Source organism: Anastrepha ludens, chromosome 6, assembly GCF_028408465.1.
Source record: "Anastrepha ludens isolate Willacy chromosome 6, idAnaLude1.1, whole genome shotgun sequence".
Taxonomy (NCBI): Eukaryota; Metazoa; Arthropoda; class Insecta; order Diptera; family Tephritidae; genus Anastrepha; species Anastrepha ludens.
The window spans coordinates 55,354,230-55,381,370 of record NC_071502.1 but is presented as its reverse complement, the minus strand read 5'-3'; the positions used below and the strand labels follow the sequence as shown (position 1 = coordinate 55,381,370).

General features: G+C 35.4%; 1 protein-coding gene across 3 annotated transcripts in view; it reads left to right on the top strand.

The window, feature by feature from the left end:
• Positions 1 to 22,366, top strand: part of LOC128868625 (uncharacterized) — a 110,202-nt gene extending 87,836 nt beyond the window's left edge. For 2 of the 3 annotated variants that reach the window (XM_054110924.1, XM_054110922.1), the window contains 4 exons: positions 9,644 to 9,749; positions 15,476 to 15,736; positions 16,003 to 16,249; positions 16,539 to 22,366. In XM_054110924.1, the coding sequence (XP_053966899.1) occupies positions 9,644 to 9,749; positions 15,476 to 15,736; positions 16,003 to 16,249; positions 16,539 to 17,370 (1,446 nt within the window). In that variant the 3' untranslated portion in view covers positions 17,371 to 22,366. The remainder of the gene's footprint in view (positions 1 to 9,643; positions 9,750 to 15,475; positions 15,737 to 16,002; positions 16,250 to 16,538) is intronic. The other variant, XM_054110923.1, reaches the window with a different exon arrangement.
• Positions 22,367 to 27,141: the final 4,775 nt, after the last annotated feature.

The following is a 27,141-nucleotide window of genomic DNA, read 5'->3' as shown; positions in this document are numbered from 1 at the left end:
TTATGGGAAAACATCAAGGCGCATACCACAAATAGGAGGAGTAGCTTGGCCAAAACACCCAAGAAAGGGTGTAAACTAACTAACTAGCGTGGCGCACCGCGTTTTCCCTACAACGCTGGCCAACGCTCACTACACTCACGGCACGCCGCTCATATGCAGCTTCGCGCACGTAATTTCACTAATCACCTGTCATTGCAAATGTACAAATATTGTACTTTATTCTTACTTCTGAAAGAATTTATTATTCTTACGCTTTATTTTTACTTACTCTGTGTCGCACTTTGCCACACTGTTCAGAAACGCACGAAATTTGCCTATCAGCGGTTGAAGTACTAAAAAATGTACTGGTATTTGAACTTTAGTATTTGAGGCGTTTGTCTTGTTGTGGTTAATGCCGCCACACTTACGACAGTTCGATGACATTTGTTTTTAGATACAGATACGAACTAGTTTATTTATCTTATTTTTATTTAAATTTTTGTTTTTTTTAGTTCTTTTACTTGTAATTATTATAATAAATTTACCACAAGTACGCTAGTGCCGCGACCCTGACGACAAGAACAGTAAAAGGAACTAAACACGCAAATTGTTGAGGAAAAGCAATTGAAAAGAAAAAAATATTAAAAAAATTATTTGAACTTAAACAAGCGGCACATGTTTAAACGGCGTTTTTTTTTACTGTGAACCTCTAACATTTAACGCATTTACGAATGTATGTATGTATGTATTTATGTACACATATATGTACATATTATCTTTCGCTAAGCCGCTATGTGCTTCTAACACCGTTGTCTTTAATGTTTTTTTTTGTTGTTTGGTAATTACTTACATTAAGTTTAGGGTACAGTTGGCTGACAAATTTGTTTGTAAGTATTTATAATTTATTTTGGGCTACAGCACTTTTAAAACATTTTTAAGTGACAACTTTACAATTTATCTATTGCCCACACATTAACGCACATACATGCATACTTATGCGCATAGGCTTGTATTACACATGGCATGTTATAATTATGTACATATGTATGTGTATGTACATTAAATGCTACAGTATTTCCCATATCCAGTAGTTTATAATTACGAATTTCACTGAATTTACCCAAAAGAGTCATATGTTTGTGCTCCCAAATACATACTATACAAATCACATACAATTGGGCTCCTGAAAACTTCTGTTCGCCTGCCAAGGTGTGGGCGTGCGTCTCTCTGCAGTGCTGCCTACTGTTGGCTGTTGACTGTTAACTGTTGACTTGTGACTGCCTCTCGTATTTTGAAACTTGGCTGTTACACACATGCATACATACATACATACATAGATGTAAGCTTGCTGTTTTGGTTTACTGTGTTGGTGTACATTCAAGTACTTTGGCGTTGATAATTGTGAGGTCAAGAGTCGTTGTGCTTAACTAACTACATTTTGTAAATATTTTTTTCTGTTTTTTGTTTTTGTTGCTTTTTTGAATTGGGGCAAATAATGTGTAGATATTAAAAATACAATAATTTGTATGGTGTCGCAATAACACAAAAATTATTCGCACTAATATCTGTTCTAAAACGTTTATGACTGCAGTGAAAGTCAGAAAGTTAAGGGACTAGTTATGTACCAATACAGTTGTACAATGTTGCAGAAAAAACGAATTATTAGAGTTTTTTAAAACCAACTGCGTAAAAATGTGGTTGCAAAAATATTCTTGCCCTAACCACTATTAATTCGCAACGCTCCTCTACATCCCGTTTAAAAATTATCAACATGCCACAATTTTTTTATATAAAAATTTGTTTCATACTACAACAAATACCATTAAAATTTTATCAAAATTTCTTATTTCATATAAAAACAATTCCAGCACCTATTTAACATGGAAAAAAGGGCGTAATACCTCAGCGAAAAGAAATTGTCAAAAATCAACAGAATTTTGTAGTCTCTTTAAATTTACACCTTGTGCAATTTAATGGGCTATAAAACTTCATACCTTGGAAAATTCTAAAAATTCTATTTAAAAAGTTTAAGTAAAGTAAGAACTTTTATTTAGTTTAAGGCTTGAACGATTTATTGGAATACTTTGTAAAACTCTCTTCGACTAATTTTTTAGCTCCAAAGCGTGCGGAAATATTGCGTGGACACTTACGACCTTGATCAACTATAGGCTAAGCTAATATCTCATTTCGTATTGTAAAGCTTGATATTCCGCACAATAGTGGGGCTTTTTGTGCACGTAGTTTAATACTGCTTTCAGGCGTGTAGCTAAAGTAGTATCAAGTGGTAATCGGAAACACTTAAACGAAATTTTAGCCAAATAAAATCACCTGTAATATTTATTAATGTATGGGCCACGAGTTATGATACGATGGCCTAATGTTGATTCATGAGCTTTCAATGCATCGCATATTTGATCAGAATACCACAGAAAAAGAAGTTGTGATTTAATGCGCGATAGTGCGCCATTTCAAAGATCAATACATCTGACCGGGTTTTCGACTAGAATTCATATTGATATACGGTATATTATTATCTTGTCGAAACACTGTATTTACCCATTATAAAAAAACATTTTGTGGAACATGGAAATGGTTTTTTCAATAAGAACAATTATACATACAAATGTACATATATGGCTGGATGGATTTTAGTAAGCCGGCATATCATACTTGAAACCCCCAGCTGTCAGGCAAATATACCTATTACACGCGAAACCTAAAACAATTTGTAGAAATGGAAAAACGGTCAAAGAAGAAGGATATTACGAGGTTTACTCCTCCCAAAACTTCCTTGACTCTTTAGTAATTCTAAGAAATCTGTTGAGTGATAAAGAATGCAACTGAAATTTATGTAACTGAATATTTCTAACCTAAAAATGGATATTTTCAGTATAGCAATCAATGACACAAAGAAATTTCGTTGTATTGAAGAAGAGCTACGATCTCTCGGCTACAATAAGCATCATCGACAACCCAATATTTGTATTTATTTGTTAGCCACATTGTCTCTCGTGCTATATGTTGCACTCATGGATTGTGGCCCGCGTTCGTAGCTCCTTTTTTTCAGCTTGACGTGGTAAGAGAACTACTAGGGATGACCGATATGCATCGATGCACCGAGCATCGATTAGTTTTCGATACTTCGGATGCATGAAATCAACAAATTGTAGTTTCACAAACATTTAAATGTAAATTTATGATTACAAAATTTTGTTAACCGCACATCTACACCACATTTCTGTCACTTAACTTTTTTAAGGCAATCTGTAAGTGTAGTTTTTTCAGATTTGTGCCAGAATTGTAGTAGGTGAAAAATGGTTCTCTTTTTTTACTTTGATTGCATTTGGTTAACCATTTTATAAGTGGTACATATTTCAATTTCTTTTCTACTCGTTAACGTAAAATTATTTTATGATAATTTGAGTGTTTTGCATGAAAATGGGGCCAAAAAAGAAAATCGTACATCCTTAGGAACTATCACCCTGTTCGGATTTTTCATGATGCCTTCAATTAATTTGAAAGTGTCGAGACTGCATCAACCAACGGTCCTTGTGCCTTTTGTAAACGAGGTCCGGGATGAACCTCACGGTTTCTTTACAAGCCACAGCTCCACAGTTCGCCAGTTCATAAGCCTTACTGGAAGTGCCCCATTGTTATAATACCCATTTGAATTCAAGCATATTGCGATGGAAATTAGCCTCTATCTACATTCCTGAATAATTGATGAGATTCGAGTGTTTCCCAGTGCCTTTACGGACGCCTGCGAAAATCTGAGAAAGTTATATTGAATCTTTATTAAATAAGCAATTATGATTATTTTCAATTTCTTTTTCCCTGCTAAGCAAAACACAATCAATTACGAGACTACGGCAACGCTCGATAAATTTATTTGAAAATTGGAATTCAAACTCAAATTGACTTATCAGTGGTAGTCATTATTTTAAAGGTAATATGAACTAGCGCTTGCGAAAACGAAAATGCGTTTACCGATAAGGTAACCTGTAAAGTTAAAGGTTAGCTGAGAAAAACTAATGATAAAAAAATGTTCGGCAATATGGTTTTTTTCTTTATTAATTGAGGCATTTCTTGAAGACAAGTAAGGTTCATGAGCGCCTTTTCTACCTGTTATGCCGATTACTATTTTCAAATAATATTTACCTATATCCTCAGATAGGCGCGACGGTTCTTGTGCTACTAGTGATGGCTGTTGTTTGATTTTCCTCTAAATTTGTAAAAAGTTAAATTAATAAATACAATATGCGATTTTATACTTTGTGTCCTCGCGTCCTTTCTTCTTTGGAGTGAAAATTTATGGCGCTTCATCTGACAGATTTGAAAACGGCCTTGCAACCACATTGAATTGCACTATTAATTTAGAAATTACTTAAGTTCCAAACTGCATACCTTTACAACAGCCACTTTTACATAATACGCCAATTTTTTGTTTGTTTTATTTATTTATTTCATTATTTATTAATTTTATTCATTAATATTATTTATCGCCATAAATTAGTACACATTTGCGTTTTTTGATTTTCTTTCACATATCTTAGCACTTATAATTCGTATTCAATAATTGCTTCAGATTACTCACTTCCTTTGAAGTAAGGCTGCCAACATTTCGTAAAATGGCTTCAATCATGCACACATTTTTTCCACATTGCGTATAAAGTACATGCACACATACATACGTATACGTGTATTTAAAAAAAAATCGACCATTTCAAACCAAATCGCACGTTAATTTATTGTATTAATTTAATTGAATTGTATGTTAGTCGGTATAGCTGTCGAAGTAAAAAAAAAAATGGGAAAATTTTAATATCGAAAACAGATGTTCATAACGGCTGCCGACCAATCAACGCGGCCCAAATGACTGCAACAAAAAAACAACAGCAATATACCAAATATTAACAGACGGGCAAAAGTACAATGCGTTCGTCAATGGAGCCGTCAGTGGAAAGGCAATTAAAAATTGCTTGGGTGTTTTAAGATTGTTTTATAATTTATACGTTCGGTGCACGGAAATTTCACAGCTACTCATTTTAAGTTTAATGTGCATACATATACACATATGTATGTACTTATGTAGATACGTATTTATATCCTTTTGAATTCACTTATTTTTTAAATTATTTTCGATTTTATTAATCTTACAATCAATAATGCGCCATTCCGTATGCAAAATGTGGCATTTTTAAAAAGCAAACAAACAAAGGGAAGAAGTTAGGTATTATACTCGTGTATTTGTATGGATGCCTATGTAGGAATGTATGAATGTGCTTCGGCGAGGGTGTAAAGGGTATTTAAAAGCTTAACTGTCAGTACACAAATCACCCAATCGAATGAGTGGTTGTGCTGGAATGCTTCGCTGGCTAACCATAATGACTGAAGCACTAAGAGAATTTTAAATCATTAAAAAAGATGGCGAATAAGAGGAAGAAGAAAGAGGTAAGCAGGCATTAGGGAGATCCAAGAGCATTGTATGCGTCTATGTAATATAGTATTTGGTGGATAAATCGCGAGAGCAGCAGCTGCCTTAAATAAAGCAGTCATCAACGCCATATTAAATATGTCTTCCAGCGTCAAAGCCACAAAAACAAAACCAAAACATTAGTAAAATTATTAATCACCTAAAGTAGTGAAAAAAAAAAAAATATTAGCCAAAAAGCCTATCAAATCAAATTACATGAATAATACAAAAAGTATATAAAATCGTTACGGATGTGGTGTTACAAAATTTGGAGTGTGTGCGCGATGGAGATGTAGGGATTAAACATTTTTCTCATTTGAACATTTGATTGTGGGAGACCACAAGGAATATATGTATGAAAGTATGAGTTGATTATCAAAATTTTCTACAGCTGAGATCAGCTAATTTGGAACCCTCCTTTTTGGGGCATATACCGTTTTGCCGAAGTCTTTCATTCCATTGCCATTCGAAATATCATACAATTCTGTCATTCTAAGGTCGTAGGATAGCCAGCGTTGACGTCCTATCTCCCGCTAAATTATTATAAATAGAGGCAGAAAGAGATAGAGAAGTTATGTTTTTTTTTTTCTTTTTTATTATTATTATTTACATGATAACTAATTATAAATAATTAATCCACTAAAGATAAGCGCTGGCTAATATGGCCTTCGGCAGAAGTTATGTTACTTATAGGATTGTACAATGTGAGAGATCGATCGATAGGCGTTTTTTGAGTAAATGTTCTAATTTCCTAAATTTTTTCCAACACTCACATCTTTTTATATCTAATCTATATCTATATCTATCTTTTTATAAGTAAAGGCGAATTAGAAGCGCCATAAGCGGCTAACTTTTTAAAGGTTTTAATATTTTGAATCAATTTTAATATTTCGCATGCTTCATCTCCCGCTCATTGGACACAAATCTGTGGAAATTAAAACAAAATTACTTTGGCTTAACTACTGCTTACCATAAACTACTTATCTAGTGGCTTTTATGAGGAATATTTTAATTTCTAATCTAATCCAATTGCTATGTAATTCGATTGTATCTTCTTGGTATACCGAGAATGAAGTGGTCAGATAAGCAAATATGCTAAATTATAAATTGGCTTGGGGCTGTCAAACATAACCAAAGACATACATATTTCGAATTTTAGCAGCTACTATCCCGAGACATTGACTATAAGCTAAGCTAGGCAAGTTACAAGAAAAGAATAGGGATACCCTTTTATAATAACAATAAATCTGAGGCAGCTATCAGCTAGACGATAGCGAGAGCATGGCCCATCATCTCCTGCACGAATGTTCCAGCCTAGCATTCTTATGTGGCAAAGTTATAAATAATTTTTTATGCGCTTTCGATCCAGAATACAACTTTTTCAGTACTAATGGATCATTCAATATTTTTTTTTGGCTTTCCAAGGCTCACAACATAAGTAGTGATCCTCTTAATATATTTGTAGCACAAATATTGAAATTATTATAACCATAGGTCGATTATATTTCAATCTTCAACTCTCTCGAAATGTTTGTCCCGTCTTTTTGATCGTTTGATATGCAATTTGCCTCAATCGTTGCTATTTGGAACTCTACCATTTTCCATGCTTCCTCTTCCAGCAGTTGCTAGCAGGATGCTATTCAGCTGTACTTCAACTGAAAACTAATTATGGCATTCCGTGTTCGATTCGTATTTGATCAAGCATTCTTCGTATGTCCTTCCATTCGAAATCCCTTAAAATTTTCGCTTTCGCCTGAAGGCTGACATTTTTTTCTCAATATTTCAAATAAAGGAATATTCAAATTTGTATCATACTTTTAGGAGTTGAAACGAAATTATATTGTAATATCTCAACTTATCTTAGGATACTTTTCGGAAGTTAAGAATAATTTAATTTTCTGCCTTTACAAAGTGCTGCAACCCACTTACACCCACTAACTTGAAGCGCAAACAACAAAAAAAACTATTAACATCAAAAGTCATTCAACTGCTTACTTAAGCTTGCCTCATGCGTCTGGTGGCTGCGGCGGCGCGCCTGTCAGTCAGCCAACCAGCGCAGCCAGCTAAGTCCATCGGCCTTATTCGCCGCTTAATGGATAAAAGATGAAAAGAATCAAAATTATTGAATGCGAGAATTTATGTGTTTTGTTTTTTCAAATAATTGAGTGCCATTGTACCCCAAAAAATTGACGTACCCACACATGCATACATACATATGTATGTATTTATTATAAATGCATGTGTACACAAATGTGTTTATGAACTTGTGTATGGTTTATAATGACATGCATTATTTGTTTTGAATTATTTTATTACTTTCAAGTGTTCTATTTTTTAAGTCCACACACAATTAGGTACATACATACATACATATATCACGTATGTATGTACATCAGCGATTGCGAAGTGGTTATTCTGATGTGCTTTCACTATGATTTTTTTCTATTTTTTGCTGTTTGAGTACTGCATACATCGAGCTGTTATGAAAATTTGTCTGAAAGCCTCCTTTTAATGGAAGCTGTTAAAAATGGTCAATCAGCATTTATTTGTGTGTACGTATTAAATACGTTTCTATTCGTTGTTATAAACAAAATGGCTGCTTTCTGGTCATACTTTTAAACAGATTCAAGTATTTGTATATGTGTATGTATGTTTGTGTGTAGTTACTAATAATAAATACGCGTAAATAAATTCAATCGACTAAACAAACTAACCAATCAGCGTCGAGTCTCTTTTAAAAGCGCTTAGAATGATTCTAACGAACTGGTCTGGTTGCTGTTTTATTAATGAGATTTTTATGCGGTTGCTGTTGTACGATTGGTGGTATTTAATTGGCTATCAAGTGTGTGTACATATGTATATATCTATAATATAAAATCAACAAGCGGTTAAAAGTTATATATGTAACTGATTTTTTAAGATAGAAGAAGTGTACACATGGACATATGTATGTATGTGTATAATATGTGATTCAGATGAATATCTATTTGTTTGTATTAATGCTAGAACTAGGATAGCATGCATTTTAGGAGTTGTGCCTTTCGGCACTTTATTCAGATAACAAATCTTGCAGCTGAATGAAGCGGCAAAAATCACAACGCCGCACATTTTTTGTTTTTTGTATAATCGGTCTTTACCGTATTCACTTATTCTTTTCAAAAAACTCATCATCTCTGTGTATTTTTATATTTACTTTGTTTAAAAATCGAGTTCATTGATTTGATAATGTCCCCAAATAATTAATCAAATTTTATGGTCTGACAGGCTTCGCATAAATAAGTGAATGTGACTTCAAAATATTTATGCACATATGCACACACATATGTAGGTATGTATAAGGGCTCTTATATATACATATATATTATTGGCGCGTACACCCTTTTTGGGTGTTTGGCGGAGCTTCTCCTCCTATTTGTGCCGTGCGTCTTGATGTTGTTCCACAAATGGTGGGTCTTACAGTTTCAAGCCGACTCCGAACAGCAGATATTTTTATGAGGAGCTTTTTTATGGCAGAAATACATTCGGAGGTTTGCTATTGCCTGCCGAGGGGCGACCACTTTTTCTTCATTTGCCCGTAGGCAATTTATTAATATCAAATTCTTTGCCAGTAAAATCTTGGTTCACACTCTCATCTAATACAATTGAAGGAGAAGGTGAGTGAATAGATTTGCGACGAATAGCGACATAAGAAGAACAAAAACAGAATTGAGTAAGAATTAAACATCGCTCGGCAATATGTTAACGCATTCCAAATGAAAAAAAAAATCATTGCACTTAGTACACTGCACTTTAGGATGCGATCGCTCAACTTTTTGCCCACATAAACAGGGCTTTGTGGTAAAATATGTATATTGTTATGAAAGCTTGTTATTGTTATGAAACTAATGTGGAGTCGTTGTCTCACAAGCATTAATCACTATAAAAGTATGAACTGTTGGCTATTAACAAAACACAAATATCAATAGCGAAAAACACGTCCTCTCGCTTTAATTATACTTTCAATAACGATTCCACTGGAACAAAAGAAAATGGAGCCAGTGAGTAAACTTTATCCATAAAGGTCTATTAAAGAATTTTACGATTTCAATAAACAAGCCCAAATTGACTTCCCTCAAAATGACTAATCTACTGAATCTTCTACCGAACCCAAATACAAGCAAGCCACTAACATTTTTTCTTCTTTCTTTACAGGTTAATAAACAATATTCAGCCACCGATTTGGAGGCTTTCATGAAAATCGCAGTCAATTGGCAAACGAATAATCACAATTTGCTGGAAGGTGTCGACATGAAAGGAGGTAAGAACTTAATTTATGAGCACTACGGAAAAACCAGCAGATATATTGATGATTTTTTAACGTTTGCCTTAAGAGTCTATTGAGTCCAGAAAATGAGTGTTGATTGTCGGAGAAAACTCAAACGTTAGGAAAGAAAATAAGCTTCAGAAGTCAAATAAATTTAACTCACACTCGTGCATGAAGAATCAAAATTCAGTACGCTCGACTTGCAAAAAAATATTAAACTTCTAAGCGAATGGAAGCGAATGACATGTATAGCATATGGTATATATGGTGATGTATGGTTTACTTACTGCTGCGCGATATATCGCAATGCCTACCAAGCTCTTAAATTTTTTTTTCAATACTGATTGGGATTCAAAGTTTAGTTCTCGAAAAAATCTTGATCTCCGGAATATTTCAAGATAGCATAACGGGGTTTTTATACTTGCATTACTTGGACCATGTACAAATGGCCTGTGTTCTTGTACGATTTTTCGTATCAAACTGAATGGAGCTCATTAGAAAAAAAAATCTTTCATAGGTTGACTAATATTTCATGCATGCATATATTAGTATGTACATATCAGCGATGCCATGCTAAGAGAGCAAAGTACAGTAGAAGCCCGATAAGTGCAATACCGATAACTGCAATTTCGCGGAAAGTACAATTCGATTTTGAGTCCATAGAAAACTCGAAAAGAGCAATAAAAAATTGCAATTTTCGGGCGCAAAAGAATTCTTGTTCGAAGAAATTTTTTACTTAATACGGCAATGTATGTGCGTTCATCACGCGCGAAGACACAGCTTTATAGCTATGCACAGTTATGGTTCTCGGAATTATTGCGACCTAAAACACTGTTCTCACGCTTTGTGATTTTTGATTTTTACAAATAACTGTAAAATTGTAGCGCTGATATCATAAAATATGGCATCGAATCGTTTGTGACATTCAACACGCGTTAGTTTCAAGCTGGTTCTTGAGAGTAAAACAATCGTTCGGAGTTTGAATCATTTTTTTTTGCTTTCATCAAATAAAATCATGGGAAAAGTGAAAAAGAATCTACATTGAAAGAAAGAGATGAGATTCTCCAAAAAATTGAAAAAGGCGTTAAACAAGGAGATCTTGCCTTCGAATACAAAGTTGATTGCGCAACGATTTGCCGAATAAAAAAACAATCCCGTTCATTAAAAGAAAATGCATACAATTCATTTTCACTTGGAAATAAACGGAAAACTTTGCGGTTTGGCAATCATCCAGAGCTCGAGAAGCGTTTGTACCAGTTTTTCATGAATCAGCGGCGACGAAATGCTCCTGTTTCTAGCTTGATATTGAAAAGCAAAGCATTAAAAATATTTGATGGAATAAAAAAGGATGAAGAACAATTCAATGCAAGTGATGGATGGTTTTCGCGATTCAAGAAACGCTTCGGACTTCGCTATTTGACTGTGACTGGTGAATCATTATCTTGTGATCCAGAAGCCACTGAGCCATTTAAGGAAAAATTGACGGCGTAAAGGGCTGAAAAAGGATATGTAACATCACAAATATATAATGCTGATGAAACGGGGCTCTTTTGGAAACTTTTGCCAAATAAAACCTACGTTTCGAAAGATGAAAAGAGTGCTCCAGGCAACAAAGATTCAAAAGATCGAATCAGTGTTCTTTTGTGTGCAAATGGTGGTGGCAGCCACAAAATAAAACCATTAACGATCGGCAAATCTATGAATCCGCGTTGTTTTAAAAATTTTCGTCTACCGGTGAATTATGCTAGCAACAAGACTGCTTGGATGACGCGGGATATTTTCAAAAAGTGGTTCTTTGATAATTTTGTCGAAGAAGTGAAAAAATTCGCCAAAGAAAATGATGTTCCACCCAAAGCATTACTCTTGCTGGATCAAGCCCCATCTCATCCGCCCGAAGAAGAGTTAGTTTGTGGTGGTATCGAAGTGATGTATTTTCCGGCCAATTGCACAGCGATTTTACAGCCAATGGATCAAGGTGTTATTAACTTGACAAAAATTCAATACAAAACATTGCTAATGGAAACCATAATTAGTGAAAAAGATTCTTCATTACATGAACTATTGAAGAAAATTGATTTGAAAACCGCCGTGATCATGTTGAGCCAAGCATGGGGGAAATTGCTGCCTGAAACGATCGCTAAATGCTGGAAAAGCGTATTGGGTACAAGCCCAACAGTTGACGCGATTATTGAATCTAATCTAGACGATATGCCATTGGATATCGAAATTGACGACCCCCTTCTTGTTGGAGGATTACAACGGTTAAATGAGATGGTCGAAAACTATGTGGGTGAAGCAGACACAGATGAAATCCGCAATTGGGTTTTGGAATTAGGAATAGATGAAGGTGATAATGAAGCCAATGAACCCGAAGATACTACTCAAGAAGAAACAACCGAAAAAGTCCAGCATGAATCGATTTTTGGCTGTGTCAATACAATTTTGAAATGGGGTGAACAGAACGATGTACTGTCATTCAATCAGATCGCTTGTTTGCATGATATCCGATCAAAAGCACTTGAAAAGTGTTACGAGAAAACGCAATCGAAAATGACAAAGTTTTTCCAAAAAAAATAATTGAATTTTGGAGCACACACTCATATGTCCTTCCGCATTGATCTCTTTGTATTAATAAATATGTGTTCATTTTTCTTGAATATCGATATCCTCCCGAATTCCATCTTTGAGGTTTGAATCGACCCTGGGCTGTTGGCGTAGACCTTCTCTTTCACGTAGCCCCAAAGAAAAAAGTCACAAGGTGTTACATCACAAGATCTCGGTGGCCAATTGTGATCACCTCTTCGAGAGATAGCACGGTCCGGAAACTTTTCCCGTAAAAGATCAATGGTTTTATTGCTTGTATGGCACGTAGCGCCGTCTTGTTGAAAAAAAACGTTGTCCAGATCACTACCATCCAATTCCGGCCATAAAAAATAGTTAATCATCTCTCGATAGCGCAATCCATTCACCAATAACAGCTGATATTGGAAAACCCTATAGAATATTCTAAAAAAGTTATTTTATTGTAGAAAAACTTTTTGTTGAAAATTTTTGAAAAAAAAAAATATTTTGTCATTTAAAAAACATACCCCTCTCGGATTTGTTTCTTCTTTTTACTTTTCTATGCTCTCTAATCCCTGCAAATTTCATATTAAGATTCCCTTAAGGGGGTCTTCTGGTCTCCAGCGAAAAAAAAATCGATTTTTTTTTTTTTGCATAATTTTGTTGTATGTGTATGCGAGAATACGCCACAGAAAGGATTTTTTGAAAATCGCATTTTTCTGGGCACCGAAGTGTACCCTCCTCCGGCCGTTTTCATCATAAACTTTATCTTTAAACGCGTTTCCCCGAAAATCGTGTTTTTTAAGCATTTTGGTCACACTTTTCATAGTAGTTATACTCCGATTTCAATGGTTTTGGTCTTAAAAGGTTCGGAAAAGTTACCGCTAAGTTTCCCCGTGTACGATTTTTGAAATTTTTTTTCATTTCATTTTTATAACCTTTTAAAGTTCAAAAAATGAGCAAAAAAAAATTTTTTTTGCAAATTGTTGCATAACTTTTGAAAAAAATTTAAAAAAAAAATCTGTCACGGGAAAACTTAACCAGGGCAACTCTGAAGACAACGCATATCTAATTTTTGCTTTCTGATTACCCAGGTGGAAAAACCGTGACCAAAATGGAGACCTGTTTCGTTTGGAAGTGGACGTCTTCAGCGCCATTTCAAGGTCGCGGGTGTTAATTTTTAATTAATTCAAATTTTTTTCAATTAATTTTTTAAAAGCCAAGACATGTACCTTTAAAATAAAAAAAAATTTTTTTTTAAATATTCACAGGATTTGTCACAATCAATCCCCAAAAAAACCCTTCATTTCAGGGCCTCGATACCAGAAGACCCCCTTAACTTTTTGATTTATATTCAAATATGTACCAGTGAAAAATTAGCGCAAAATACCAAACATTTTGAACAAATAAATTAAATTTGTTTCCAAAAATAATTTACTCAAAGAAGTTAAAAAAAAATATATGTAAAGAGTAATCATAATGGAGGTACTTTTTCCAATACGGTTTTTTTTGACAGATCACGCGAGACTACTGTCAAACTATTGTTGAAACATAATTTTTTTCACTGACATTTCATCATGGAAAGACGCCTCGACAACGTTTACAAATCGTACAAATTATTACGAAAATCGACGCTCTGTGAAGCGTGTTAATCGCGCGCTCAGGTCAACTTATGGTGTTCAGCGATGAGGCCCATTTTTGGCTTAGTGGCTAAGTCAATCTTCAAAATTGTCGTATTTGGGCTGAAGAGCAACCCGAACACCGTCGCGCCATGATAAACGACTTTTTGGTGCCAGAAATTGAAGCCCGTGATCTCCACAACATTTGGTTTCAACAAAACGGCGCTACTTGTCAACCAGCTGGTGAAACAAGGATTTATTGAGTATTCGTTTCGGTGAGCAATTTATCGCCCGCCTCGGGCCAGTGGATTGGCCATCAAGATCGTGTAGTATCACTCCTTGGACTTTTATTTGTGGGGATATGTAATGTCTAAATGCTTTGGGAATAAACCAGCTTCGATTGAGGCATTGGAAACCAATATTACTAAAGTTATTTACGAGATACCGACCGAAGTCCTCCAGCGAGTCATTCAAAATTGGTGTTTCAGTTGCGGCCAACATTTGAAAGGGATTAATGTTAAGAAATAGTTATCAATTTACTCAAAATTTTGTTGTTTATACTCAAGCTTACGAATAAATCAAGTTTTAAAAAAAATTACGGCAATGTCCAAAATACTTGGATTCCTCGACGTCGAATCTCTCTTATATATTATATGTTAATATTATGTATATTAAAAAAGCAAAAAGTTTAGAGCATTTTTCGCTTTTCTAACATAATTTGATATATTGGATTTATTTAATAAACAAAATTTACTATTTCTTGAAATAATTAGCCCATTTGTACTCAGGAACTCAGATTAGCCGGTATTTGTTTATTATGTCTTGTACCGATTAAATGTCTGTATAGTATATTAAAAGCAGACAAAAGTTCAGGCCTTTAGCCTTTGCTGCTAGTTGCCTTAATTGTGTAATATAAATAATAATTTATATTTACATTTCATGTAAAATAAATACTTAATACATAAATAAATAAAATATTCAACCTTAACTTCCAAAAACTTTTCGATATTTGAAATAAATTCCATTTAATTTCGAAAAAAATTTAAATTACCACCGACTGATTTTTTTCGTAACAGCTTAAAGTAAGCTTTAGTTAGCCATCAAAGTGTACCTACTTAAAAATTTGTTCACAAATGAAGAACATTTCATGGCGAGTCGAAAGTTATGATTCGCATATCGTGACCTACACAACCTTCGTGTCCAAATAGTCTGCTAATTTCATTCACCTGTAACTCTCAATCGGACTATAATATCTAAAAGGCATAAAATGTATTTAACCAATGAAGTTGGATGACCAAGAAACTTTAAGGAAACTTTTCAAAATTAGCCAGTTTTAGTCATAAAGGTTCAACTATGTTTTGTACTGATAGTTGAAACCAATACCAGTAGCACTAAGAAGGTTTAAGTCTTTAAGCCATAATTCTCGCCGTATTTGTGAATTCCTCGTTATGTATTTAGTGATGTAGCTCTGAAAACATTATTACTTTTATTACAATATTTACCTCATATTTAATTCCCACTTCCACAACTATTTTATAGAAATACAGCAATACATGAACAGTCCAGCAATGAACATGTACAAAAAGCGTGAACGCACACAGAATTGGAATCATCAGGAGAAGAAGTTCTTGCTCGATTTGTGCCGCAAAGATATGCGTATTATTGAAAACAAACGGCTCGATGCGGGCCTGACAGCGGTAAAGAATAAAGCTTGGAAGATAATTCACCAAAAATTCTCAAGTCAGTTTGGAACAGATCGTACGTGTAACCGCTTAAAGGAGCAATGGCGGCGCATGAAAGGTAGATGAGTGTAGTATTTAAATTAAATGCGATTTAAAAACTAAAAAGTGAATAAATAAATCCACTGAAATTAAGAAATATAAATTACATGGTTGTTAAAAGTATAGTGGATTTGGAAAATTTGTTTTTAAAATATGTAGATCTCGCTTTTGGATTTGTCGAATAGTTTAATTTGCCTGAAGCTTTAAAAGAAATCGCATTATCGTTTACTTTACTTCGAATTTATTTAAATGGGTTATTTCACTCACAACTTTTTTGGTTTCTAGCTTGCACGCGTAACGAAATTTTGGATTACAACAATCGATTGGCCAGATTTGGTGCAGAGGTTGCCGATCGCAAGAAGCCATCGCCGTTCACCTTCGAAGTGTGGGAATTCATGCAGGAGGCGAAGAAAGCATGCAAGTCGGAAGCTTTGGATGGAATCGACTACTCAAAGATACCATTAGCGCTGGAGGAGGACTACGAGTATCGCGAGGATGAACAGAATGGCGAAGATGATCACGACATGGATGAGTTAGTAGAAATGCAATTTCAAAAATTTCAAACAATAGGGGTACTCACGCCAGTTTCGTTACATTCACGGTTTGTGTTTTGACAAGTAGGCTAATGTCTTTTGCTATGAACATTCCTTTTTGTCTTATTTCTGTTAATTCGGGAATGCTCTTTCGTTGGATTTATGAAATCAAATTATACGCAAAACTGCCAAATGACGAAGCAATGAGCTCTCGGTGTGAAGACCCCTAACAATTTTCACAGTTTTACTTTATACATTTAATTTATTTCGTTTGCGCTCCTTTTACAGCAGTCGCACTCCACCACAGGAACTCTGTGATGTCGACATCAAAGAGGAGACTAATGAGACCTTCAACGACACCATCAACCACAATGAATCGCTGGCGATTGGTGAACGTCGGCTCTCCTCCTCGCCGAATGTGAGCCGCCTGAGCGCGCACGACATTGAACGCGCCAGCCTACACAGCCCAGCCGGCAATTTGGCGACGACTAGCGATCTCGCCACCTCCAGCTTTCTTACCCAAAATGGCGCTAGTGGCGGCGCAGCGGTCGGTGGTAGCGCCGGTGACATGGGCGCCTTTCAGCCCGCTTTCAACATGAGCAATATCTCCGCCACACTGGAAGCGTTAAATGCGTTACGTGCCGCACAATTCCCCCCCGCAGCCGCTGCTGCTGCTGCTGCCTTACAAAATAATTTTGCTGCCGCCGCCGCGCAACAACAACACAATCAACACCAACAACAAATGTCACAATCAAGTAGTGAGCAACCACTGACGAAGCGTCCGCGCAGTTCGAGCGGTAGCGCCAATGGCGAAGAGGTGCTGCATGATTTGTCGATGAATGGCGCCGCCGCCGCTGCCGCTGCAGTATCAGTAAGCAATCCAGCAACCGCACAACTCGCCGGCAGTGGCGGTGGCATGAGCGTTGGGGGAGTTTCGACTAGCAGTACGCCCGAAATGCGATCTTTCATGGAGATGCAGAGCAAAGAGCATTTGCTGCGTATGAAAATACTCGAGGTGCAACTGCAGGCGGCCAAATATAATCGTGATCTTGTCGAGATCAATAAGACATTGGCATTGCAGAAGTTGCAGGAATTGGCTAGCAAGCGATTGACAAGCTAAGTTTGGAGAGCGGTGTAGGCGAAATAGCTGAAAAATTAAAGCAAAAAAATAAAAGTAAAAGAATATTCGGCAGAAGTATTTATGGGAATTGCTTGCAAAAAAGGACAGGCGTGCTTTACGAAGGTGGGCCGGCGAGTAAGCGAAAAAAAGGCAGCGGCGTCGCGTTGTAAGATGTGTTCGCGCGTACTTGAAGCTGCTCGTATTTTGGTTGCCTAACTACATTTTAATTTTTGTTTTACCAATCAATTAAAAAATTATATTAGTTTAGTGCGCTCTTTTTGTATAGAAACAACATTCCTGTTAGCGTCAGTTGAACACAAAACCTACTTTATTGTTATTAGAAATAGTATATTTTTTAATTGTTATTGTGTTTGATGTCACAAATTTTAAAGGAAGAAAAGAAATATAGAAAAAGAATTGGAAAAAAAACTATTACTTAATTTTTTGAAATAATTTTTGCCACAACAGTATTTATAAAGAGTAGAACACAGAGAAGTTTTATAAAAAAATCTGGTAAGAAATCTTTAAAGAATAGTCAACGTAATAGCCCTAGCTCAGTGGTCACAAAACAACAAAGCAAAAAAAAACAAAAACAACTTATAAAAAGTCGATAAAGAACTCTAAAACTAAAAAAACAAGGTCAGATAAATGATTATTGGACTAAAAGAAATAAATTAAATACACTTGGAATGTTTAGAAAGCATGCTGTAGATGTTGCATATTTATGGGCGCCTAATGAATTAATCTCAATTTTTCCGACTAAGCATTGATTAGTTTAATGATCATTTAATTTAAGAACCACAGATAATGTAGTAGTAAATGAGTAGGCTTTAGAGAAGGTAAATAGCTGCGCCTCAACAAGTTTGGCCATTTAACGCGCCTAAAAGCCGTTGATTGTAAATTATAACAAAAGCACGAAGAAGTTCCAAAATTAAGCCCACATTTAAGGGCTGTTGTAAAAAAAAACAGATTTTTACGAATACACAAACGTGCCAAATGCATACAAAACACAATTTAAACATTGAAGGGAAATAAGAATAATAAATGTTTTCTTATAAGAAAGCGGAGTAGAATAAAAATTACACTTAAGTTTTGCTCCGTTCAAGATAACTGTATGGAAAGCAGCAGAGTGTTATAAAGGAGCTGCATGTCGCAGAAATTAACAGGAAAAAGAAAAATGCAACACATAAAACAAATACATAAATCAAGATATTTTTGTACTTATAACATTTGAGTAGTCTATAAAATTAGTAGTTTAGAGAAATCTATGATAAGGTTAAACTATACAATAAAATCAATTAGAATAAAAATTCAAAAAATTAAAAAAAAAATTAAGAAACAAAAAAAAAAACAATTAAAAAAATTAAAAAGTAAAAAAATGTAAACAAAATTTAACGCAGATAGTGAAATATAAAATTGTTTTATACAATTGTTACAAAACACAAAATAAAAAATCTCAAAAAATAAGCAGAAATTATAAAATATGCAATATAATGCATAAACGTGGATTAAATACTTAATTTTATAATAAGCAAATATTTAAAACAAATAAGCACTAAAAAGGCGCAAAGTATTGAGTTGAGTATTGTAGTATTTTTTCTTTTTAGTTCTAAGTTTTATTAAAAATGCTGACTTAATGGCACACGTTTAAAAAAATATTAAAATACTTAGTCTTGCCATAAATTCTGTGACAAACAGAAAAAAGTTCCGTTATTTCTGCTTTTGTTCGTATGCATTGTCTACTCATAAATTATACTCAGTTTCGTGCCAAATCTCACTTGTTAACAATGGAGTGAGGAGCTAAGGAAAATCGCATTGTAGTGATTGCATTGCAAAAGTGTGATAAAAGCACAAGTGAGATTTACGAATTGCTGAAAAAAACTTAATATTTCGAAAATATTGGTTTACCACACGATCGATCGTTTTTCAATGAAAATACTTTTTCATAAATGAGGAAATGATGAGGCGTAGGGAAGAGTTGAGCAGTACTCTCTTGAATGGAGAGCATTGGTTCTTCCAGCAAGATTCCACTCCAGTCCATAAGGAAAAACCACCCAGCAGTGGCTTAAGCACAATATTTCTGGGTTCATAGCCACAGAAGTTTGGCCATCTGGAAGTCTAGATCTGAATCCGTTGAACTACAGTTTGTGGTCAGGATTGGAGAATATGGCCTTTCGAAGAGCTCGCAGAAATTTGGAGAGTCTCAAACAGTCTTTGGTTCGAGCAGCGACATCAATATCTATGGAAACCGTGCGTGCTGCAGTAACTGAAAGGCCTAATCGATCAATAACTAAAGGTCAATAACAATGAAGAATCTCTCTTGCCAACAAGTGCTACTTTGGAATAAGTAGGCAATTGAGTAGTAAAGTCCTCTTTGGACGAACAAAACTAAATAACTAACTCATCAAGGTTCTCATCATGTCCGTCCTAACGTATGGCGCAAAAGCGTGGACGATGACAATATCCGATGAAAGGTCCCTTGGAGTGTTTGAGAGCAAAATGCTGAAGAAGATTTTTGGATGTTGGCGACGGCGAATATCGCAGGCTATGAACTTTACGTCGACATAGGCATAGCGCAGCTAATAAAGATCCAGCGGCTTTGTTGGCTACGCCATGTCGTTCGAATGGATACAACCGCTCCGGCTCTGAAAGTATTCGATGCGGTACCAGCTGGTGATAGCAGAGTAAGAAGAAGGGCTCCTTGACAGTTGCTCTCCTTCTCTGTGCACACAACAGCAATTGCTACTAAAGTCCAAAATCGCAACAAGGTTCTCAAATCGCTTGCCGGCAGCACTTTATGCAAAGACAAAGAACTTTTGCTAGCGACTTTAAGGCAATTGGCCGGCCGGTTTTAAATTATGTTGCACCTGTCTGGTCGCCTGGAATTAGTGTCACGCAGTGGATAAAGCTCCAAACTCGCCAAACACCCTCTTCAACACCTTCACAACGAGGCACAGTTATCTACTCAGCAAACAGTTTCTACTTGGGTGCTACTGCAGGTTTCCCCCTTGCAAACACCTGTTTGAGCCAGAGCCACCTCCCACGTACGTCCGGAGACACCTTCTCAATTACGTTATCGCGACAATTAAGAAGAAGAAGAATCGTTGGAAGGCTTGTGTAAAAGTAAATGTTTACCCTTTCGAATGAAAATTAAATTAACTTTATTAAAAAAAATATTATAATTTCATATCTATAACGGACTTAACCTGTAACAGAACTTATGGCAGAGCTAAGTACAAAAAAAAATATATATTTTTTTTAATATTTAAGTAGAATAATGAATTAGGATAATGCTGCTACAAAACTTTTAGTTGTATTATTCCATTATTAAACATATGTATGTTAGCAGAGGAGGAAATAAAACCCAATAACCCAACGCACTATAGATTTTTCTGGTCGCAGCGCTAAATTCCCTCAAACTAATAGTTTTTCTACAATATTAAGCGCATGCTTCTTATTTCGCACTTGCTTCGGTTATTAGTTTTGTATTACTTATTTGAAACATTTACTTATTTTATTTTAAATTCTATGAAAATATTTTTTTTTATTGAAAAATTGTATTTTGTTAATTTATGTTTTCATTTGCGTCAAAATATGTAATATTATTTATAAATATATGTTAATGAAATTCGTTTTGCCATAGAAACAAAAACAAATTTCTTTCGATAGATCATTAATCGTTTAAAACAGTGCTGGCCATAACTCACTCAACCACATATGTAAATTTTGATAAACGATGAGAGAATGAAGAGAGCGATTCGCTCACGCGTCTGTTATGCACGCATTTGAGTTGCTAATTGTAGGAAGGACATTTTTTTATTATGTAAATAATGTGAAAGGCAGAGATTACATTAATTAACTTACCTATACATAGATTAATTTACTTACACTTCTTGGTTAGATTTCTAATTAAAATTTTGTGTAGAATTAAACAAAAGTGTAAAATTTGTTAAATTAAATGTATAAATATTCTAATTTTGAATTCAATGAAAATTGATTTTTAAGTGTGTAAATATAAAAGCTTGGAATAATATTAAAGAATTCATTTTTAAGGTAGTTACATATATCTTTTTTATTTATGTATGTACGTATTTTATTAACGTAACATTGGTAATAAAACTAAATAATGGAAATGAAATGTCTACATTTTCTAATTATTAATTAATACTTCAATACTAAGTTCATGTTCATATCTAGTAATTTTTAAGAGATCTTGTTATTGTGGGACCGTTAGACTGCTGTTACGGCTTTGTTGCTTAAAATTTGTGTATCGATTGACCGGGTTCGGACATGGCATTGTTTGATGCTTCAACTGGTAACTTTTGGAAGAGGGGAATACGAAGAAAGGAGAGAGGCACCGAGTTGCTCATGCTTCGTTTACATGCTTTGTGTTCGCGTTCTTTTCAATGTTCTCGTTCTTTTCAACACAATTACAGCAACGGAGTTGCCTTGTAGGAAAGTTAGAGACAACACCAAAAAAGAGAATTCGTAAAGTGGAAGCAACAAAAATGTCCCTGTATGAACACAGTCACTGAGCACGATCACAGCAAGATAATAAGCGTCGGCAACACTACTTCATAGATTACGCTAATGTATTTGTGAAAGCAGCGCTGCTTTTGTCGTGTACGTCTGAAATCAGAAGAGAATAAATAGGTACGTGTGCCTATGCAATGGCCAGCTCTAGTTTATAGGGATTCGAAAAATTCACTTAAATAAATTCAATTGAGACACTTAAAAAAAATATTTGTTAAAACAATATCATTTCATAGAGTACAGTAGACTGTAAATAAATGTATACCTACATACATATAATTAAATCAGAACTTGTTACAATATTATATACATTTAAATAAGTACTGTACATGTGTAAGAAAAAAAAACAGTAAAAGCTGAGAGTATTTGGTAATTGCATTCAATAGAAATACATAATTGATCGCATTGTATTGTAAGATTAATACAGATGTAAGTTTAAATACTTTTGAACAAAAGCTTGTTATGCAACTATACTACTTATATATATATATATATATATATATATATATATATATTATATATATACAAATATACATATATCACAAATAAAATCAAATTTTATTATTATGAAATTAAAATCCACAACAAATTTCAGTATCCAACTGCTTTTTTAGATTATTTTTTAAAGAATTCAACCTTAAACCACAAATGTCCATTGTATGCCCAGAAAATAGGACTTTTATTTAACCTGAGTAGTCTAATTATTGAAACCTGGAAACTCCGCCAACCAAAGCGAGTCCTATCGCCCGATAACTCTCCTTTCCCAATAGTGAAGACACTTGAATCCATCTTAGTCATCCAGTTCTGCACAAAAATTTCACCAATGGTTTTGTCTTGTTCGTTTGGAAGAGTCTACACTTCTGGCACCTTACTGAAATAGTCTACAACTACGAGTATATAGGTATGTGTTGCCGGAATCACTAGTTAGAAATGGAACCGCCACATCCGAGTTCACTCGCTCAAATGGTAAGCCGGCGTTATATTGCAGTAGTTTTCCACGACTTTTCTTCTTTGGACCTTTCGCTGCCAAACACTTTGTGCAATTATGAATGAAGTCGTCAACTGACAATTTACGCAGTAAAACTGCTGTTTAACTACTCAAACATTTTAGTGGTACCTAGATGACCTCCGCTTGACCCATTGCGTCTCAGTTTTTTGATCGTCTTCCTTCAACCTCTTTCACTTCCACAATTTTTTCGGGTCAGCATCATTCAATTTACTTCTTATTGCATCGAGCTCCTACTCATCAACGTGTTGCATCAATGTCAACTATTTCTTCGGATCCCTCTACTGTTCCTAAGTAATGGATACAATATGTAGAAGTCGCCAAGGTAGTGCATCAGCACTTCTATGTTGTTCCGCTTTACGATGCTCGATATTGACGTCGAAATTTTGCAGCATTTCGATCTACCATGCGATTTTTCCTTCTGGATGCTTGAGCTGGGGTAACCACCTCAATACTGAGTGGTCTGTTCTTAGCAGGTTGTATGTTTCCTACGTGGAAAGAAGGCCTACGCAAAAATTCTGCAATCTTACAAACAGCCTTTTAGCGCCTCTGTAAAATTCTACCTCCATATGACCTTCGTTCTGTTTTGAGGTGTCTGACAACACTAACCCTTTTACTAAATTATATAATTTTAACAATAAATTACTTAAAAACTATAAGTCTCCGGTTTTCAGTTTTAGTATGAAGATATACCCCTCCATCCCCCCTTTATATTCTTTTTTTTTCGAAGCGTAACTGAGCGTCAGTAGTGTAAATTATGCGTTTATAATGAAAGTGAAATCAACCTTGGGCGCCGCACAGTGTGCGTGAAAATATGAAAGATACATATTTTTTGATCAAGTTTGGACATGGAACTCATAGTACAAATATATTATTATCCCTATTTCATATAGGTTTTTATGGGATGTCTCACATACACTTCTTCAACCTAAACTATATTTATTTTAAAAAGTGCTAACATGACCTGCTGGTATACGATAAATGTCCTCTTAATCCACATTAGTTGAGATTAACAGCTAAAGCAGTCTGTTCATCATCTAAGAACGTTCGGACAAACTTTCATTTGCTTACTACTTACATATATATTCTTCTATTTTTTGTCCACCGTTTTATGAAGACCGAACACTGTACACCGGTCTAAAACACAAATATCGCCCATTTATGTAAGGGGAATGTTTATGCTGCTACAACAACAACAACAACAACAACAAGAAATATCGCCAGTGAAGTGGATTTTTTTTTCATATGAAAAATGTAGCGCCAAATACACATAGTACAATAGCTGTGAAGCGCCAAAACTGAATATTAGTGTATGCCAATTAATCTGATTGAAACTGGAAATACAGCTCAAAACTTTGTTAAAAATCAAAACTCAAAAGTTTATCCAGAGACGTCGTAAGCCTCCCCAAGGATAAACTGAGAACGCTCGGGGGCATTCTAGCGGGTCATGAGAAAATAATATTAATTGATGAATCCGGTTTCAACTATCATCTTCGCAGATACGAGGTGTGTTCAAAAAGTATCGCGAATTTTGAATTTTCGCAGGTTACGTACATATATTCGAATTTCGACCGACGAGTTCGGCCATTTTGAATGTTCAGTTAATTGTTGACAGCTGCTTTACTTGCACGTGTTTCGGCTTGTCTTCGATTTTTACCTATTCAAAAAGATGGTTCAAAGAACCTGTATCAAATTTTGTGTGAAAAACGAAATTAAGTGCGCGGATGCATTCCGAATGTTGACTGTGTCATACGGAGAAGCTACTTTTAACCAAAGCAACGATTATCAGTGGTACAAAATATTCTCAGAAGGCCGAGAAGATGTGAACGAAGAAAAGCGTGCCGGACATCCGAACACTTCAACAACAGACGAAAAAATTGATGAAGTGAAGAAAACGATATTGGCCAATCGTCGAATCACCGTTAGAGAAAATGCTGTGGACCTAGACATATCGATTGGCTTGTGCCATTCGATTTTTTTTCAATGATTTGGGCATGAGATGGGTCGCCGCAAAATTCGTACCAAAACTGCTCAATTTCGACCAAAAGCAGCATCGCATGAACATTGCTAATGAGATGTTGGACTCTGTCCGCGACGACCCAAATTTGCTCCAGAGGGTCATAACTGGTGACGAATCATGGGTCTATAGATATGACGTGGAAACCAAAGCTCAATCATATCAATGGAAGCTGTCGCACGAACTAATATATAGCTCCTGGAGACGCTCAAGCATGCTTGCCCAGCAGCTTATATGTGTGCGTGTCGGTTGACACACGTACTTGCTTCGTGTCACACATTCTTGTTGTCGGCTTTTGCATGAAGAAAATCAAAAATTTTAGATATTAGCGTCATGCACCCGACACGCACACATATGCTGGACATGCATGCTTGAGCGTCACCAGGAGCTATAAGACCGAAAAAAGCGCCAAGTTCGTTTTCTTTGACTGCAGGGAGCGTTGTGCATCATGAGTTCTTGCCACAGGGTAAAGCGGTCAATAAGGAATATTACCTGCAAGTTGTACGTAATTTGCGCGAAGCAATCCGCCGGAAACGCCCGGATTTGTGGAAGAACAAAAATTGGCTCTTGCATCACTATAACGCCCCTGCTCACACATCGTTGCTTGTGCGCGACTTTTAGGCCAAAAACAACACCGTAATGCCATATTCCCCAGTCACCGTATTCCCCAGATCTGGCCCCCTGTGACCTTTTCTTGTTCCCGAAACTGAAGAGGCCCATGAAAGGACGACGCTACGCTACGATTGACAAGATAAACACGGCATCGAAGGAGGAGCTGAACAAGATAAAAAAAATGATTTTTTGAGGTGCTTCGAAGATTGGAAAAAACGTTGGCACAAGTGCATAATATCTTGAACGGGACAAAATAGATATAGAATAAAAAAATAATTTTTGAAAATACACAAAATTCGCGATACTTTTTGAACACACCTCGTATAAAGCTCGATAGAGGATAAATACTTCAGCCCATGTAATAGTTCCAACAACAAGAGGAAGACATGTTTCATTCATTTTAGCATGAATTTAAATTTTATTATACATTCTGAAGTAATTTCTAACTCAACAGTAAATTCAAATATTTTTATAACATTTCTTGATGGATTATTTAATAAACTTGATGAAAGTAGCATCGTAGAAGCATGGTTGGTTCTGGACAATGCCAGAATCTATAAAACTCGGGAAGTACGCGAAAAGATTAGTGAGACTAATCATACGTTACTTTTTCTATCACCATATTCCCCCATGTTAAATCCTATAGAAAATGTATTTTCAAAAATAAAATTGTCTGCACGAAATTTGCTGGCCGATCCACAAAATAATCAAAATTTGGTACAGATTATTGAAGAATCAATGACCACTGTTAGTTCGACTGATAGCAACAATTATTACGTTGACATGTCTAGGAAACTATCGCTGGCTGTAGCAGAACAACCGTTGCCTTAAATGCTTTGTAAAAATTGCTTTATTTAACTGTTTTTGATTCGTATTCTTGTTAGTATTCATTTTTTATTGTAAATATTCAATAATACATTAATAAACTTCAGTTTGAAATTAAAAATCTTTAATTTGAATTAAAAAAAATTTTATTTGAAATATAAAAACTTTAATTTGAAATTAAAAAACTTTAATTTGAAGTTAAAAACCTATAAAATTGCATATTCTAAAAACACATTTTTTGAAGTGAAACTTCTTAGGCGTAGATGGACGCGCGGGAATGGAGGGTAAAATTTCAAGGCCATGCAACGTTTTGGGCATTTTCGTTCCGCGAGAGAGAAAAAAGATATAACGAAGACGAAAAGGAGAGAGAGAGCTATACCATATATATATCTTAGATACACTTCAGGCTATTTTTCCTGTCTTTTTTCTTGTTTGCTAAATTCTTGTGAGAAATAACACTGCCTACTTTTTGGCGCTTGTTGGTGCAAACTTGTAGGAAATATATTTTTGGTGCCTACTGTTTGGGGCGTTTTTTGGTGCCAATTTTTTGGGGGTTTTTGGTGCCTACTTTTTGGCACTTATTTCCGTTTCCTGGCTATTGCTTGTGCGTACTATAAAGTGCTATCCATTCCGGCGTCGGATTTATTCGTATTGCCTTGCGGTAATTTGTGCTGTCGCTGGGGTCCTGGAATCGCTGCGATTGTGCGGGTGATAAACGCTCGGAGTAGTGCGCGTTGTTGCCACGGTTTGTGTCCGGCGTTTATCTACACCGGTCGAC